Source organism: Nipponia nippon, unplaced genomic scaffold (genome assembly GCF_047370975.1).
Source record: "Nipponia nippon isolate SJK-2023a ecotype South Korea unplaced genomic scaffold, ASM4737097v1 scaffold_19, whole genome shotgun sequence".
Taxonomy (NCBI): Eukaryota; Metazoa; Chordata; class Aves; order Pelecaniformes; family Threskiornithidae; genus Nipponia; species Nipponia nippon.
In genome coordinates this window covers 6,967,520-6,981,904 of record NW_028262335.1, presented here as the reverse complement: position 1 = coordinate 6,981,904, position 14,385 = coordinate 6,967,520, and the positions used below count along the sequence as shown (strand labels likewise).

General features: G+C 47.2%; 1 protein-coding gene across 7 annotated transcripts in view; it reads left to right on the top strand.

Moving 5' to 3' along the window:
* Window positions 1-14,385, top strand: part of LOC104008949 (uncharacterized) — a 50,575-nt gene that overhangs the window by 13,930 nt on the left and 22,260 nt on the right. For all 7 annotated transcript variants that reach the window (XM_087755468.1, XM_087755474.1, XM_087755475.1 and 4 more), the window contains exons 5-9: window positions 2,230-2,380; window positions 6,377-6,459; window positions 10,234-10,389; window positions 10,520-10,798; window positions 11,469-11,626. In XM_087755468.1, the coding sequence (XP_087611594.1) occupies window positions 2,230-2,380; window positions 6,377-6,459; window positions 10,234-10,389; window positions 10,520-10,798; window positions 11,469-11,626 (827 nt within the window). The remainder of the gene's footprint in view (window positions 1-2,229; window positions 2,381-6,376; window positions 6,460-10,233; window positions 10,390-10,519; window positions 10,799-11,468; window positions 11,627-14,385) is intronic.

The following is a 14,385-nucleotide window of genomic DNA, read 5'->3' as shown; positions in this document are numbered from 1 at the left end:
TATTGCAGTGCTGGGCCTGAGGGGTAGGGACACAGAGTGGGATGTCATGACAGCATGGTCTCTGTGTTCCGTCCCCCCCAGCTGCATTTGTACATGATGTGCACAACACTCGTGCTGTGTCTTGCAGTTTCTGCTTGACTGGGTAAAACAGCCTATCTGTGAGGTAGAGAAGGGAGTGACATTACGGTCAGATGGGCAGCTCTGGACACGAGAGGTTCCTGGCTTCCTCGGGGCTGTCAGCGTACCTAGCTTTGGTAGAACTAACTGGGTCAAGAATGCTCTGCTTACAGTTAAGTTGCTTCTCTGAAAAGTAATCCCATGTAGCATGTTCCAGACCTCCTGTCCTGCAACTACAATAAAACAGCGTCTTTAGATTCCTCCTAAAGTTTGCATACCTTGGTCGCAGCCATCCTTAAAACCAGCTGGGAGCGAGGATGCTCTGTGTGCTTAATGAGCTGGCCTGGGCCTCAGGTGCTGTGTGTGACCTTGGTCAAGGCACTTACCTCTCTTCAGCTTCCTGCTGCTATCCAAGGATGAATATTCCCTCCCCTCTTCCTGACTGTGAGCAGGCTGGGGACAGACATTATGCACGTCACCTGCCAGACAGAATACGGGCTAGAAATTAATTGACCTGAGCTGATGAAGACTTAAAATTCCTTGAATTGCTTTCAGTTTCTTGTTAAAATCAATTCTCACTTCCTAATGTTGGTGGCTTCCGAGGTGTTTAGTATCCAAATGATTTTAGGGATGTGGCTCCTCTGCAGTGCTTTCTGCTGGTGGCTCTGATGAGAACTGTAAGTGCCTAATGTCTTTGAAAGCCAAGGCGGGAATCTTTTATTCTCTTTATTTTCCCTCTTGATCTTGTGATCTTATTAACCTGACATCCCTGTCTCTCCTCTTTGTTCTGTCCCTGGGACCCCTCCATACTGATAGCTTCTTCCTCTGTTGCATGTATTTTTGGAGCACGGTTATTTATCTCCTTTTTGTGGAGGAGAATGCCTGGGCTGCAGATGCTTTGTTTTACTGGGGGCAAATGCAATCATCAATAGCATTTAGAGGTTTGGCTTTTTTAAAAAAGAAGATTTTCTTTTTTTTACAGGAAGGCTGGTTGCAATTGCTGCCTGAGTCCTGAGGAGCTATTGTGTGGAAGGGCCAGGGTTCACCTGTGAGCCAATCCATCTGCATACTTAATTGGTGTTGACAAACTGAATGTGGAAGGACTCTCTAGGTTACCATGGGAACAAAAAAGGAGGTGAATTCTGGTTCAGTGGGTCTGAGCAAAAGGATGTCTCAGCATGTTTTGTTCTGGGCTCCGCAAGAGGGGAGGGGAGAAGAGAACAGCTCTTCAACCCACTTCTATCTGATGAATTCTTGGCCTGCTTGAAATGGTCTGTGGTCTTGTGAGAGTCTTGTTACCCTGGCATTTTATGCCTGCGAGCCCCATGTTAGTGTGGGGAATGTGGCGCGCTCTAGTCTCGCCGTGTGAGAGGATGTGGTATCCTTGCGAAAGGTCTCCCTCCTGTTCCAGCAGCCTGGAGCGGTGGGTGGCAGGACAGCCAGGCTATCAGGAAGCAAACCAAGCAGAGAGAACCACCTGAGTGTTAGGTGTCCGTGTGTCCGAAGTGACCAGCAATACCTGCACGCAGAAAGGCAATGGGAATTAGACCTTAGCCCTACTTAAAGGTGAATTACTCCTGTAATGCGATGTGCAGACTGATGCTATGTGCACCATGGAAACTACCCTTGCAGGTAATGTTGTCCTTCAGCATGTCTGGGATGCTGGAAGGGACCTTGGATTTGTGCAGTGTTCCACAGGCATTCGGTTTGATATCAGCAAATATTACAGCCTGCACGCTCTCGCAGAGCAGGGTGTGCAGGGAAGTTGGGAAGGAGTAGGAGTAGTTCTTGGCTGTGTCCCAGAGTCTCCAGCTCTCTCAGGCAGGAGTGGCCTTGCCACCACATTCTGCTTCCAGTTTAGTGGCTTCCAAGAAGACCTCCCAAACCGCTTCTCAAAGCAGGGTTTAATTGGCATTTCACATCCCTCCTGAACCACTGAACGCGACTATTTTATTGTATCTGGGATTTCTAGCTACCTTATTGGAGGAACGAACATCTCTTCTGCCTCCCTAAGCAATTTATTAAACAGAGGCACTCGAGTAGCACTTGGCAATAGCTAAATTACTCTTCTTCTCCTTGTACTGACTCTTTGCCACTTCTTTTCATATTCAGAACCAGCATGAAGATGTCAAGAAGCAGCTGCTTGACCTGCAGCTGCAGCACAACAGCTTGAAACTGGAACATCGTAAGACACTGGAGACCCATAGCCAGAAATATGCCCAGCTGCAGCAGGAGAAGGACAGTGAAGTCACAAACTTGCAGGGTGAGTGTGATGGAGAGCTGAGAAAACACCAGGCAGAGAAAAGACTGAAGAACTGAGTTTGGGAGAGGACAGTGTTTCTTCTGCGGGCCCCCAAAAGGTCAGCAAATACTGTAGGAACACTTCTGTATGACCGTGAGCGTGCAGTGCCTTAGCCCTTCTATGCCTCAACTGGAGCATCATCCCACCTCAGGGCGGTGGTGCAAGGAACAAGGGCAGGGTTAAACCTGGCCGGGTGTCCGGAGGCTGCATCGAGGGGAGGTGAGGGATGCAGAGCAGGCTATCAAGCTGCTTCCCCATGCGAGGGAAGCCGTTGGGGTTCACAGGTGGAGTTTTTGTGTAGGAATACACACCGTAAAAGCCTCTGGCTGCTTGGGCTGGCAAACGTGTTGATCAGGCTGCAATTGCATGGTCAGCGTAGGGTCACAGAGGAGAGGAGCTTCCTTTTTTATAGGCCGATGGGAGACTGCGTGACCTTGGGTTTAACCATACTTTGAGTTCTCTGGGGTTCAGAGACCCATGCGCTGTTATGCTGCATGGGGCATCCCTGGCTTCTGTCCACACCCGCTCTTTCATGGTGCTATTTTAAAAGCCTAAGTGACTTTTGCTGGCTGCTTACTCTTACTGCAGCTGCTACTTGTCTTATTTGTGTAGAGCCAGGTAAGATAAATTATTGTGCCAGATGCTGATTGTATTCGGACTGTGGAACAGTCCATATCCCAGGAGGTTGCACTCAAAATGAATAAGATAATCCCAAAGTAAAAGGCCTGAGGCTAAGGTAGAGGTACATGCCTGTGGTTGCACAGTAGGCTGGGGCAGAAACAACAGGTTCATCCGTCAGCTAACGCTGCCTCACCCTGTCCTTGCTCTGGTGGGTGGGTGTCACTAAGTTAGCAGAGATGCTTTTTGGGGCAGAGATAAAACATTGTGACATTTAGGTATCCCATCTATTTCAATATACATTTTCCACTTCTCTGTACACTTTTGACAATGAAACCAGTTTTTATACTACTAGAATCCTGTAAATTCTAACGTTTAAGCTAGGAGCAAATTAAACATACTTTTTGTAATTAATGGTGTAAGTCTATAAAATGCATTTAATAGTGCAAGTATTGCAGAGAATGCTGATCCCTTTAATTCCCACAGAGTAGTTTGTATTTAGTCTGCTGTTTAATTAGATTGTGGGGTTTTTAAGGTTCACATCTGTTCTTACTTAGATTACGTCTGGGAAAGTGAAATCTGCTGATGTTTTGTTTGTTTTTTTTTTTCTCTGATCAACAAAGCCCTAGTATCTGATGAGCACTCCTGGCTTAGAAGGGGGGAATTGAGCACAGGCAAGTGAAACCTAAATATTTGATTGTCTCTCTTCAAATATGTGGCCCCCAATGAAGTAAGAAAACAAATTCTGCCAGAGGAAGGAGAATAATGATCAGAAAAACAATTCAGAGAGGGAAGCTAGTCAGGAAGGTCGGCTTAAGGCTGAGAGATTAATATTCTCTGTCCATCTTCCCAGGCTGCTGTTCACCTGGTACCGTCTCTCTCCTGTGCTTTAAGCTCGAAGCTGGCTAGTAAATCTTCCCTTATGTATGGGTACCCATGCCATGCAAAAGAGCAAGACAGTCTCATGAGAGGGGGCAAAGACAGCTAGTAGCATTGCTAATGCCTCATTTTCTTTCCTTATGTTCCACTAGTACTTTCTATATATAACGTGCCCTCAGGAGACATGTGCTGGAAGACGTGCCTCTGTCAGTGAGTACAACAGAGAACAGAAGAGGTATCTGAGCAGTGGGCATTGCTTGGGGCTGTTAAAATGGAACTGAGGGATTTTTTGCTAGATTCAATTGAAAAAATGAAACCCTCACCCCAGGGCTGCTGGGGGAAAGCAGAAGCCCACTGAGAAGTATGAGGGATTGCTTTCACAGGTGGAGCTGGGTTTGGTAGCTCCTCTTGGTGGTCCTGGTTGCTTTACAGCTTTGGGGCAGCTCTCAGGTTGGTGACATAGCTATCTACATGCAGACGATGCTGGGATCTGGGGACGATGCAGCTGTGCCATGTGGCCCAATGGTTGCGGTGCTGTTGGGGTGTCTGTGCCCTGTTCCTGAAAATCCCTGCTTCTGGAAGAGGTTTCTGAATGCTGGTTAATGGGTTATGAGTATATGCTCAGATAGCTGGCGCTTCCTGGTTTTGTTACCCGGGGCCTGTTTAATCCTGTTTGCCTCCTCCCTCTACTCCAGGCCCTCTCCTGCTGCATTACAAACTACTTTCTCTTCTGCTTTATAGGAACTGCAATCTATTTATGCTGCATTTCACACCCCCAGCACAGCCTGTCCTCTGCTCTGCTCCCCATGCTAATTCTGTACTCTCCTTTTTTTTTTTTTTCCCCCTCATCACACATCGGCACAGTCTGCTCTGAACGCAGAGGGATAGTTTCGATCTTTGAGCTTCTGTTGGAGATAGGGACCCTGTAGTCACAGCTGAAATTTTCTTCCCATTGACACCAGTGGTAAAACTCCTGATGAGGTCACTGGGACCAGGATTTCACGTCTGCCGTGCTGGTGGTAGAGGAAGGACATACAATGGCACGAAGGTTTTGATTTCCAGTTTCTGAATATGCTTTGAAGTTCTAGATGTTACTGAGGTATTGGCTCAGTGAAACCGCAGGATTATTTGGACATGTCTCTCCCACACTTGAGATGCCTTTGGTTCCCCTGAAGGCCTGGGGGAATGTCTGTATTGTAGTCAGAGGGCTTAGCGGTAGCAGTCTTGTGCTAGCTGTCATCTAGCCTGGGCTAGCGGCCTGAAAACATCCCTTATTCGCTGCTCCAGGCCAACACCCGCAGCTGTGTGCGCTTTCAGCACTGTGTGTACACAAGGTAACTCGGTTAAAGCTGTTCTAGCGGTAGTCCCATAGGACTTAATTCCGTATTTCCTTCTGGCTGCAGGAAAGACAGAGCCGCCTTTTCTCAGTTTGATGTTAAACTTCACCACAAGGTGGAAGAGCACAGCACCCAACCTCAGTGGCAAAAATGTCCTGTCCCAGGGATGAATGTTATAAAAAAGATATACCACTGTAATCGGGAACATCTATGATCTCGAGCTGACATCTTGCATGCAAATTCAGCCTACGGCAAAGTGACTGTCCTGTTAGGGGAAAAATTCCCATCCGTGTCCTGGCAGGTGCGACTATGTTTGCAGAGAAATCCCAGTGCATGCGGTTCTAGTGGCATTTTAAGAGAGCTTCAGGATCCAAAATAAGGCTGATATTTTTTGACAGAGTCTTTCTTTTTATCAGAGGATACACAATTCCATTCAAGGCCGTGAAACGTTAAGTGCATTGTGTGTCTTGTCACTGAAGTACTTAGGAGTGTGCAAAGAGCTTGAAAGGAGCCCGACCTGGGGGCTGCAAGGCACAAGCTTGCTACTTAACAGCGTAGGAATAAATGTGCCTGAGGACCAAGTTGTCCTGTGATTGCTTTCTGTAAGTGGGTTGTGGGGTTTGTTGTTTTTTTTTGTGCCATCCTTTCAAGAGGCAGCTCCTCTGTGCAGGAGGAGGGCACCTCCTTATGGGATCTGCTGTGGGTTTGGGAGACCTGACAGACCTCTCTGGTAGTTGTTTCTCAACCTTCCAGTTACCACAGGTAGGGGCAGTGACCACTGCTTGCTGCTCTCCATGCTGTTCAGCTGCAATGGGTAAGAGAAATGAAGACACAAAGATCTTATTCTGCTAGCAAGCACGGTGAGAGCTTGACCTTGATAGCAATAGTTAGCGGAGACGCTCCGGAGAGGAGGAAGTTCCTTGGATGGGCAGAACTCCTGAGTGCTGAAAGGAATGATGACTCAGGTTTGTCAGTGTGTTTGGCTAGTCCCTAGCTAGCGCCTCACTGTAATTCCTGGGCTTGGAGAGATCTATGAGGTCAAGAGGAATTTACGGTAAGGAAGAGAGATACTACCCTTGCAAAACTAGCTTTCTTGAGCAAATTTCTTCTTCTTCTCTTGCAGATACAGTCTTTAAACTCAGAGAAGAGAGCAAGCTTCTTCGGAAGGCCCACCAGGAAGTTCACTCTCAGCTCCTCAGCGCCCAGGTAATCACCAGGGGGATGTCTGTGGCCACGTGGGACGATCTTTCACTGGGGTCTGCGTGCACCATCAAATAGTCTCTAAATAATAAATCTAGTTATCAACGGTATTCCAGTGTGGTGGTTTGCCTAAAACTGTGCTGGTAGGTGCTGGCAGTATAGATGCATTCTGTACAAGTAAAGTTCTCCAGCCTGGGATCTGTCCCAGTAGCTGAAAATACAGGTATGCTACACAAGTCACTGTGGTTCAGGTGAGCATGAACCAGTGTATTCCCAACCCTGGAATGCCTCCTGTCACTTACGCGCATCTCAAATACTTCCACCCTAAATGATGATGATTTGCCTCTGTTTATGCCTATAAAATTAATTGCAGAGAGAAATAGCAGTGCAGAGCTGCCTTGCCTAGCTTGCTGAGACTACAAATAGACACTCAACAACCCTGGGAAAAAGGTTCCCTTCTGTATCTCCCTGTGAAGCCTTAGTAGAGAGGGAGACCTATAAAAATTTGGAAAGAGCTATGTAAAGAAGAAGTTAGTGTTCAGTAATAAAAGTGTTAGAGCAATGCTTTTGGAGGCTGGGGCAGATATGCAAGTTGGCTTAAGACTAGAGAGGCAGAAAAGCACTTTTCTGCAGCGGGGAAAAAAAACAAAAATGTTGATATGGTGTTGTGCTCATGCTATGGAGATGGTGTGAGCCTCTTCAGCACATTGGGAGTCCTGACCTCACAGAATTCCGCTCACCCAGCTGAAGCTGGGAGCTCCCAGATGACTTGGGAGAAGGGAGAAAGCAGGATCTGCTGGGAGAAGTGGGAGGAATTAATATCTCTGCAGTGTCTGTCTGAGGCTCTTGTAATGAGCCAAGGCAAAAGCAGCCTTGTAAATACACTTTAAAAGTCACGTCGCAGTCTGAATTAGCCTCTTCTGTTGTTAATTAATAGCCTTCTGTCAAGCACTCTCTTGGATTGTAGGATAAGCCCAGAAGCAAGGAGCTGGTTGTGGTTAGATGCTGCTGACAACTGATTCTTCCCCTGAACTGGGTGCTGAACTTGAAGTAGAGGTGTGGGGGGTAGTGGGTTTTGACTTCTGTAAGATCGCTCCTGAGTCCTGGCCTGATCTGCCCTGCGAAATAGCAGGGACAAAGCGGCTCTAGGGCATTGCAAACTTCACAGGTAACTGGTTGCTCCAGGCAGGAAGCCCAGGTTACTGACGTTGCAGGCAGCTGGCATTTGATAGCTCTTTGGCTTATGTCAGATGTGGTTTGAGGGGCCTCAGGTGGACCGTCAGTGTATTTGCCTTGCTGCCCTTCATAATCGTGACTTACCACTGAACTGCTTTTTTACCCTCCTCCTCCATGTGGCCAAGGCAGTTAGGATTCTCTGCAGTGATGCTGCCTGCAGTGTACTTGTAAACTAAACAAGGACTTCTCGTCTCCGTAGGGGTCAGTCCAGCAAGCCTGTACCAGGAATTGAAAAAGCATGTGATTACAAACTTCTCCAGTACCCCTGGCAAGTCTACATTCACACCTTCTGCTATCAAAATGCATCTCAGCCTTCATTTTTAGTCCTCCTGACCAAACTTTCAAAGTAGCTGCCAACATCGCTGCTCTGTAGCTTGTTCTCAAGCAGCATTGAGGCCCAGTCGGCTGCCATCATGCGAGACCCTGCCATTGACAACTTGGGTCAATATCAGTTGATCAAAGGTCCTCCGTTTGCCATTACGTGTTTCTGCTTTTGTCTTGCTGGGTCAATGCTGAGTACATTTGCCTCTGGCACGCTGTGTAGCACCAATCCTGAATGACTCTTCAGCAGACTACCCTTAAAACGCTATTGAGCTAACTGTGCTGCGTTAGAGAAAGCAATCGTTAGTTCAAGCGTGCAAGCTAGCACGTACTCTGAACACCATTAAAGAAAACTTGGCTAGAGATGGCTGAGGCTACGAAGTCAAGCACTTGCAGACTGGAAAACATGGTGGCAGCTTTTGTGCTGCCAGTCTTAACTTCTGGCCCCTTCAGCGTTGTGACCGATGGGAAAAACAGCTTGCAAGAAATAGCTCGCTGTCATTTCTTGCCAAAATTAAGAGTAAGCAAGAGTAAAAGGATTTGCCCTGGGTGTGGGAGACAGGGCTCAGCTCCCTGCTCTAAATGTACTAGATAGTCGTGTAACACAGTTGTGCTCCAGCCATCTGTCTGGCTGCTACTTCTGGCTCTTATGGAAGTGGCAGTGGTTGATCCCAATGATTTCAGAAAATACTTTGCATGTTTTTGACAATGAGCCTAGCGTTAAAAGTTTTCTGTTCAGTTTTCTGATCTTTGGACACTTTATAGTGTCTAATCGGTGTTTCATAACACAAAGGTGAATGGAATTGCATGTGCCTTCAGCGGGGCGAGGTGCCGTGTGTCAGAGCAGGCACCCACAAAGGCTCCCAGCCGCTTTATCAGCGCTGCAGCTCTTCATTGCGGTGTCGATTTGTGCCGAGTATCCTGTGGGTACCAGACCTTGCTTCCTTCTGGCAGGTGAAAGTTTAGAGGAGTGATTTGCGTTCTAGATGATGTGTTCATTTTCCGAGGATTCAAACGCGTTTCACAAGCCCCAGCCAGATTACTGAGCCTGCAGTAGCCGTCACATCAGTTGTCTGCCAGGTAAAACGAGGCGCGGAGGCACCAAGCGATGTGTGCGCAGCTTGCTGTGACAGGGTACAAACAGCGTGTGCGAGCCTACACATTAAGGCTGGTCTAAAGCTGCTTTAACAGCCTTAACAGGCTTTTGACGGGGACAAGTTTTGCTTTCATCTAGCTTGTTCTGACTGGAAGCAGTCCCCTGCTAGCTAGGGCTATATCCCATGAACTGTTCTTGGCTTCCTTTTCCTTTCCTCATTCCTTTTATGTTAGCTTTGCTGAGTTGTTTTGTTGGGTTTTGTTTTTCTAATGTTAATTTTAAGGTCAAATTTCAGGGGGAAGAAGTGAAATCAACAGAGCCTGCTCGGGAATTAATTTCCTGCTAAACTTTCCTTGCTGCTTGGAAGCTTTCCTACTCTGTTCAGTCCCTAATTTGGTCCATTTCCAGGTACCCTGGCAAGCATATGAAAAGCTCTCCCCCCTCACTTTCCTATAAATAACTGGGGTAAGAGTGGGGAGTTTTTCCTGAGTAGCTTTTTCAAGCCATACTTTGCAAGGTTGGAGATGGAAGAAATAAGCTGCAGTAGAGAGAAAAGTGTTGCATTTGCTTAACAGTCCAGGAGAATCCATTTTTATTTGTCTTGCAAAGTAAATTGAATTGTCAAGTAGGATTATGCCAATTATTGTCAGCCCCGCTGAGACGAGTACATCCACGGAGAAATGCCTCCACAGGAAGAAAAAAAGCTGACCTTGAAAGTACAGGTGTGTAAGGCACAGGAGGAGAGGGAGCCACCCCGAACAAGGCCCAGGATACAGCTCTTGTGCAAAGGCAGGAGTTATGTCAATGGCTCGTGTGCTAAATAGCGCTGGTCACAGAGTCGGTGTCATGGGTCAGCACTTCCAGGGTAAAAGTATGCAAGAAAATAAGATGCCAAAGGGGGAATACAGAATATCCATGAAATCCAGAGGGAAAGCTGAAGACTGGCTTGGTTTGTCATTCATGGTTGTGGATTATCTCCAACCTTTCGTATATATAAAATATATATGTCTTCTTTAGTGGTGTATCTGTGCTGAACAACTGGCCATAAAAGAGTGGCTACTCTCAGCAAGTTGTTGTTTAACCCTGTTACTGTGTGATGTTTCTCTGTACCCTTCTCATCCCCTCAGGCCCAGATGGAAGAGTTCAGGCAGCTCAAGGAAGCTCTACAGAAGATGCCAAGCTTCAAAGGAGGAGGAGCTGGGAAGGGGCAGCAGCCATTTCAGGTGCTGAAGGAGCAGCCCATGGCACCAGCCAACAGCCCGCTGCAGCTCGTGCGGCAGAAGGTATGGTACTCCCAGGCAGCCGCGGGGAGGAGAGTTCTGCAGGGCTTCTGTGGGTTTTCAGCACGGGGCTTCGAACTGGAGGGAACTGAGCTCGTTCCTTGAGTTTGCTCTTGTCCTTTCTTCCTTGCAGGCTTTTCCAGTCAATCCAGAGAATCGCCCTGTTGGGAACCCGCTGGCATCACAAGTCTCTGGGGTTCAGAAGCAGGCAGATGGCCCTCTGCTGCAGGGCCAGAATTCATACAGTAACGATGGCCCGAGGCCGCAGGCCAACGTGCCCTTGACCCATCCAGCCCCACTGCCAGATGCTAATTCACTGCCAGATGCTATGCCGGCCTGGCCAGCGAGACGCGGGGATGGCCACGTGATCCGATTCACCCGGACCATGAACAGCCTGCCAAATGGGAACCCAGTAAGTTCTGCACGCTTGGTGCTTATTTGGTGTAGCCCTTGCTTTTGAAGCTCAAAGCTCTGGTATTTGTAATGACATGCATGTCCGCTTTCCGCTTCCCTGATGCGGAAACTCTCCTGGCCTCAGGTTTTGGGCTCCCGTGTGCTCCGTGTTTGTGGTTTAGTGGCTGGGCTCAGATGCATGGGCTAGGGTTCTTGTTCTGGATCCTGCTGGATCTGCAAAGAGTAAATCATAAAAGCAGCTCCCTTGCCTCCTGGGGTGATTGAGAGTGAGCTTATAGAAAGCAAACCTCTCAAAAAATGACAATAATTGCAGTGTGGTTAGACTATAATTACAGTAACTATTATAATGGTAACGTGTGGGGTTTTTTTAGAGGCAGCTGTGGTGTTCCTCTTTTTTTGGAGATTCACCTACCCAAGACAAGCTTGGGTCACACAGGATCCAAATTCCTTCCCCTTGGCTGTGTGGAAGGAGGAGCGCCTCTCTTACTGCAGGCTGGCTGGACAGGACTGTAGGTTTGTTCTGGAGCACTTCTGCATCTGTTCTTTGACAAGGATTTTTGTGGCCCATAAGCCTGCCCAAATGCAAGGGACATCTGCAGGTATCTGATAAGATTAGGAGCTTGTGTATATCCTTGTGTATATTGAGTATGCATGCATCTTCTCTGCAGGATCTAAAGATGGTGATGCGCATTCAGGTGAAAAGCAATGAGGAAAGCCAGCCTCCTGGATTGTCGCTATCTGATCTGAAACAACCCTCTGCAGCAGAAAAACCCCAGATGCCAGACGACCACCACTCTACAGGGAGCAAACAGGCGCAAGTGCAAAGGTTGGTGAAACAAAACTCCCTTCTGCTCTCAATGTTCAGGCTCAGAGGTACTGTACAGGCTGGTCCCTGGTCTCTCTCGTTTTGTGTTTATTGTGGTTTCTGCTTGAAAGATGGCTGAAGAAAGTGTTAGTTATTGGGCCCGCTGTCATCTAATTCTTGTAACTGTGTGTTGCTGCCAGGTCTCTATCTCTGCTGAAGCAGAAGACTGGTCATGGTGCAGGCAATGTTGTGTGATTGAATGCACAGCCTGCTGTGGGTGCTGGGCTGGCACACAAAAAAAAGGCTCTTACATTATTGGTGCGTGCTCTGTAGGCTGCTTTTGTGTTTGAACTGTTCGGTAAGTGTTTGCGTGGGGAGGAGAGAGAAGAGGAGTTACTGCTGAGTGAGATCAGGCCGGCATGGATTTCCTGCTAGGCAGAGAGGGCGAGACGGGAGTCTGAACTGACTTCAAGAAATCTCCTTGTGATGGTGACTTAAATATCCTGTTTTGTTTAGCAAACTGAAGAAATTCTGCGTGATGGAAGTGACCCATCTGCAGCAGCAAGGGTGGCTAAAATTTCCTTTGGTTTCTATAAATAAGAGGCATTAAGTTGTATATTACAGCTGCAACTTGCTCATTTTTTCCACTAATTAATCAGTAATCTGCCAAGCTCTGCAGGAACAACCAGACACTGATGATCTGAAAGCTTCTCATCTCCAAGGTTATATGGTAATCTAGAAGCAGCAGGCAACCAGCCTCCATCAGGTACTAGAGTTCCTTCTGGTTTTGCTTCTAGGGCACAGACGAATTCCCAAATTCTGTATTCTCTCTTCTGTGTTTTCTTTCCTCCCAGGGAATGGAGCTTGGGTTCGTGGTGCCAGTGCTAGGGATTTTCCTTCACAGAGCCTGATTAGAACATGACAAGTCAGACAGGTCTGAGACCTGTGATCCCGAAACTATGGGTTTTATGCAGAATGGGGCAAAACAGTTTACAGCAATAGCTTATGCCAGAAATGAGGGCAAAGTCAGAATCCATCAGACAGCCCAGGCTTTTGTCCTGTCTATATTCCTGCATGCCTGCAGTTGAGATGATGGAGTGTATATCAACTTCAGCTTCATCTGGTGAAGTCCAGCCAATTCAACCATATCAATACAAGGATCAGGGTTTACAGTAAAAGACTTGGAACTGGTACAATCTTCTGAGCTTAGCTGAAACCTTGGTATTAAAATTCCCTGCAACTTGGGACTGTTGCTCATACTGGACGTCGCAGCACAATGTGTTCTCCAGACTTGTTCTTGGGGTAAACGGGAGAGGAGAGCTCTGGGGAGGGGAGTCCCTTGGAGAGGGCGGAGGTTCAGAGAACAGCATGAGCCTACCCACTTCATGCAGGTAACAGAATGGGTAATTCCTACAGTACATTACTTGAGTTGCTGTAGTACCTGGGAGTCTAGCCAGGGACCAGGATCCTGTTGTACTGGATGCTGTACAGGCAGGAGAAACTGTTTACTGTCTCAGCAGCACTTGCAGAAGACCAGTCTGTTTTGCAAAAGGAAGAAAATGTCTTTCTGAGGCTGCACTTCATCAAAGTCTGGCCATAATCCAAAAACTGACTCTGAAAATAGTGCTTTCTCATTTAACTTACTTATCCCCTGCATGTGCCCAGGTCGTATCTGCTCAATTTACTGGAGCAAAAAAGGTTTAACTTCTGGTTTATCTGTAGAGGAGATTTCTGGATGTCATTCTAAATTCAGCCTGATCCTACCCATTCATCTCTGCCATTTTTGTTTGTTCACTTAACCTGTAATCTTCCCAGGTCAGAGAGTGTGCTTTGCATATTTCTTTAAAGGGCAATGCCTTCTCCACATGCTTTGATAGAGAACATCTGCAGGGACACACAGAGTAGCAGCACAGAGGATATTCTGCCTTGTCACAGGGAGGGACTTGGGTGGGTGCAGCTGATGGTGAGGGTTGACGTTGTGATGGCAGAATGGCCTTTCCTCAGCTCTGTGGAGTCTGGAGAGGATACCATCGCTACCCTGTGAAACAGAAAATGCAAACATTGGATTTGTTTGGCAAATTATTTCTGCAAGAACAGAGATCAGGGTGTGTTTGGTGTGCTTTTCTTTTCCTGGATCTATCATCAAGAAATGACTGGGCAGCTGGAGGCCGTTATTTACACTGCATGAGATTTGTGATAAGGAGTGCATAAACCAACTTTTTCTGGAAGGTGTCAATGCCAAGAACAATATCAAGCCGCAGCAGAGTACAAAAGAGGCCATGTGTCTAACGCCAAGACCTGTTGCATTGGGTGGCTGAGACCGGCAGATTCCAGATGAGCTCTTGATGGCCAATTTGCATTTTGATGGTTTTATAATGGGGAAATCTGAGCTGAAGGCTGGGTTATGATTTTTCTTACTGAAAGTTTTGTGTGGTGGTAGTATGCTGGCTTTAAAAAGCTGCTAAAGCTAAGGCCACTTGTCCTTTCTCAGCAGTTAAAAACTTAAATGTCTTAAGTAGGCTTTCAAATCTCAGCTGGCTCATGTAGCAGGACAGACGAGACCAAGCAGCAATCCTGCTTGAAACTGGTGGTAACTTACTCAGGTTAAAAGTTTTTTGTTTCAGTCACTTTTGAGAGTCCCTATTATTGGGATTCCATCCCTTCCTTTACCCTTCTTTGTTTCTGAAGGTGTCCCTAAGCAAGGATATGTGGGAAGAAAACATTCCTTGTGAGACAGCCCTGCCTTCTGGGCTCTTCAGGGATTCACTCAAACTATTAAG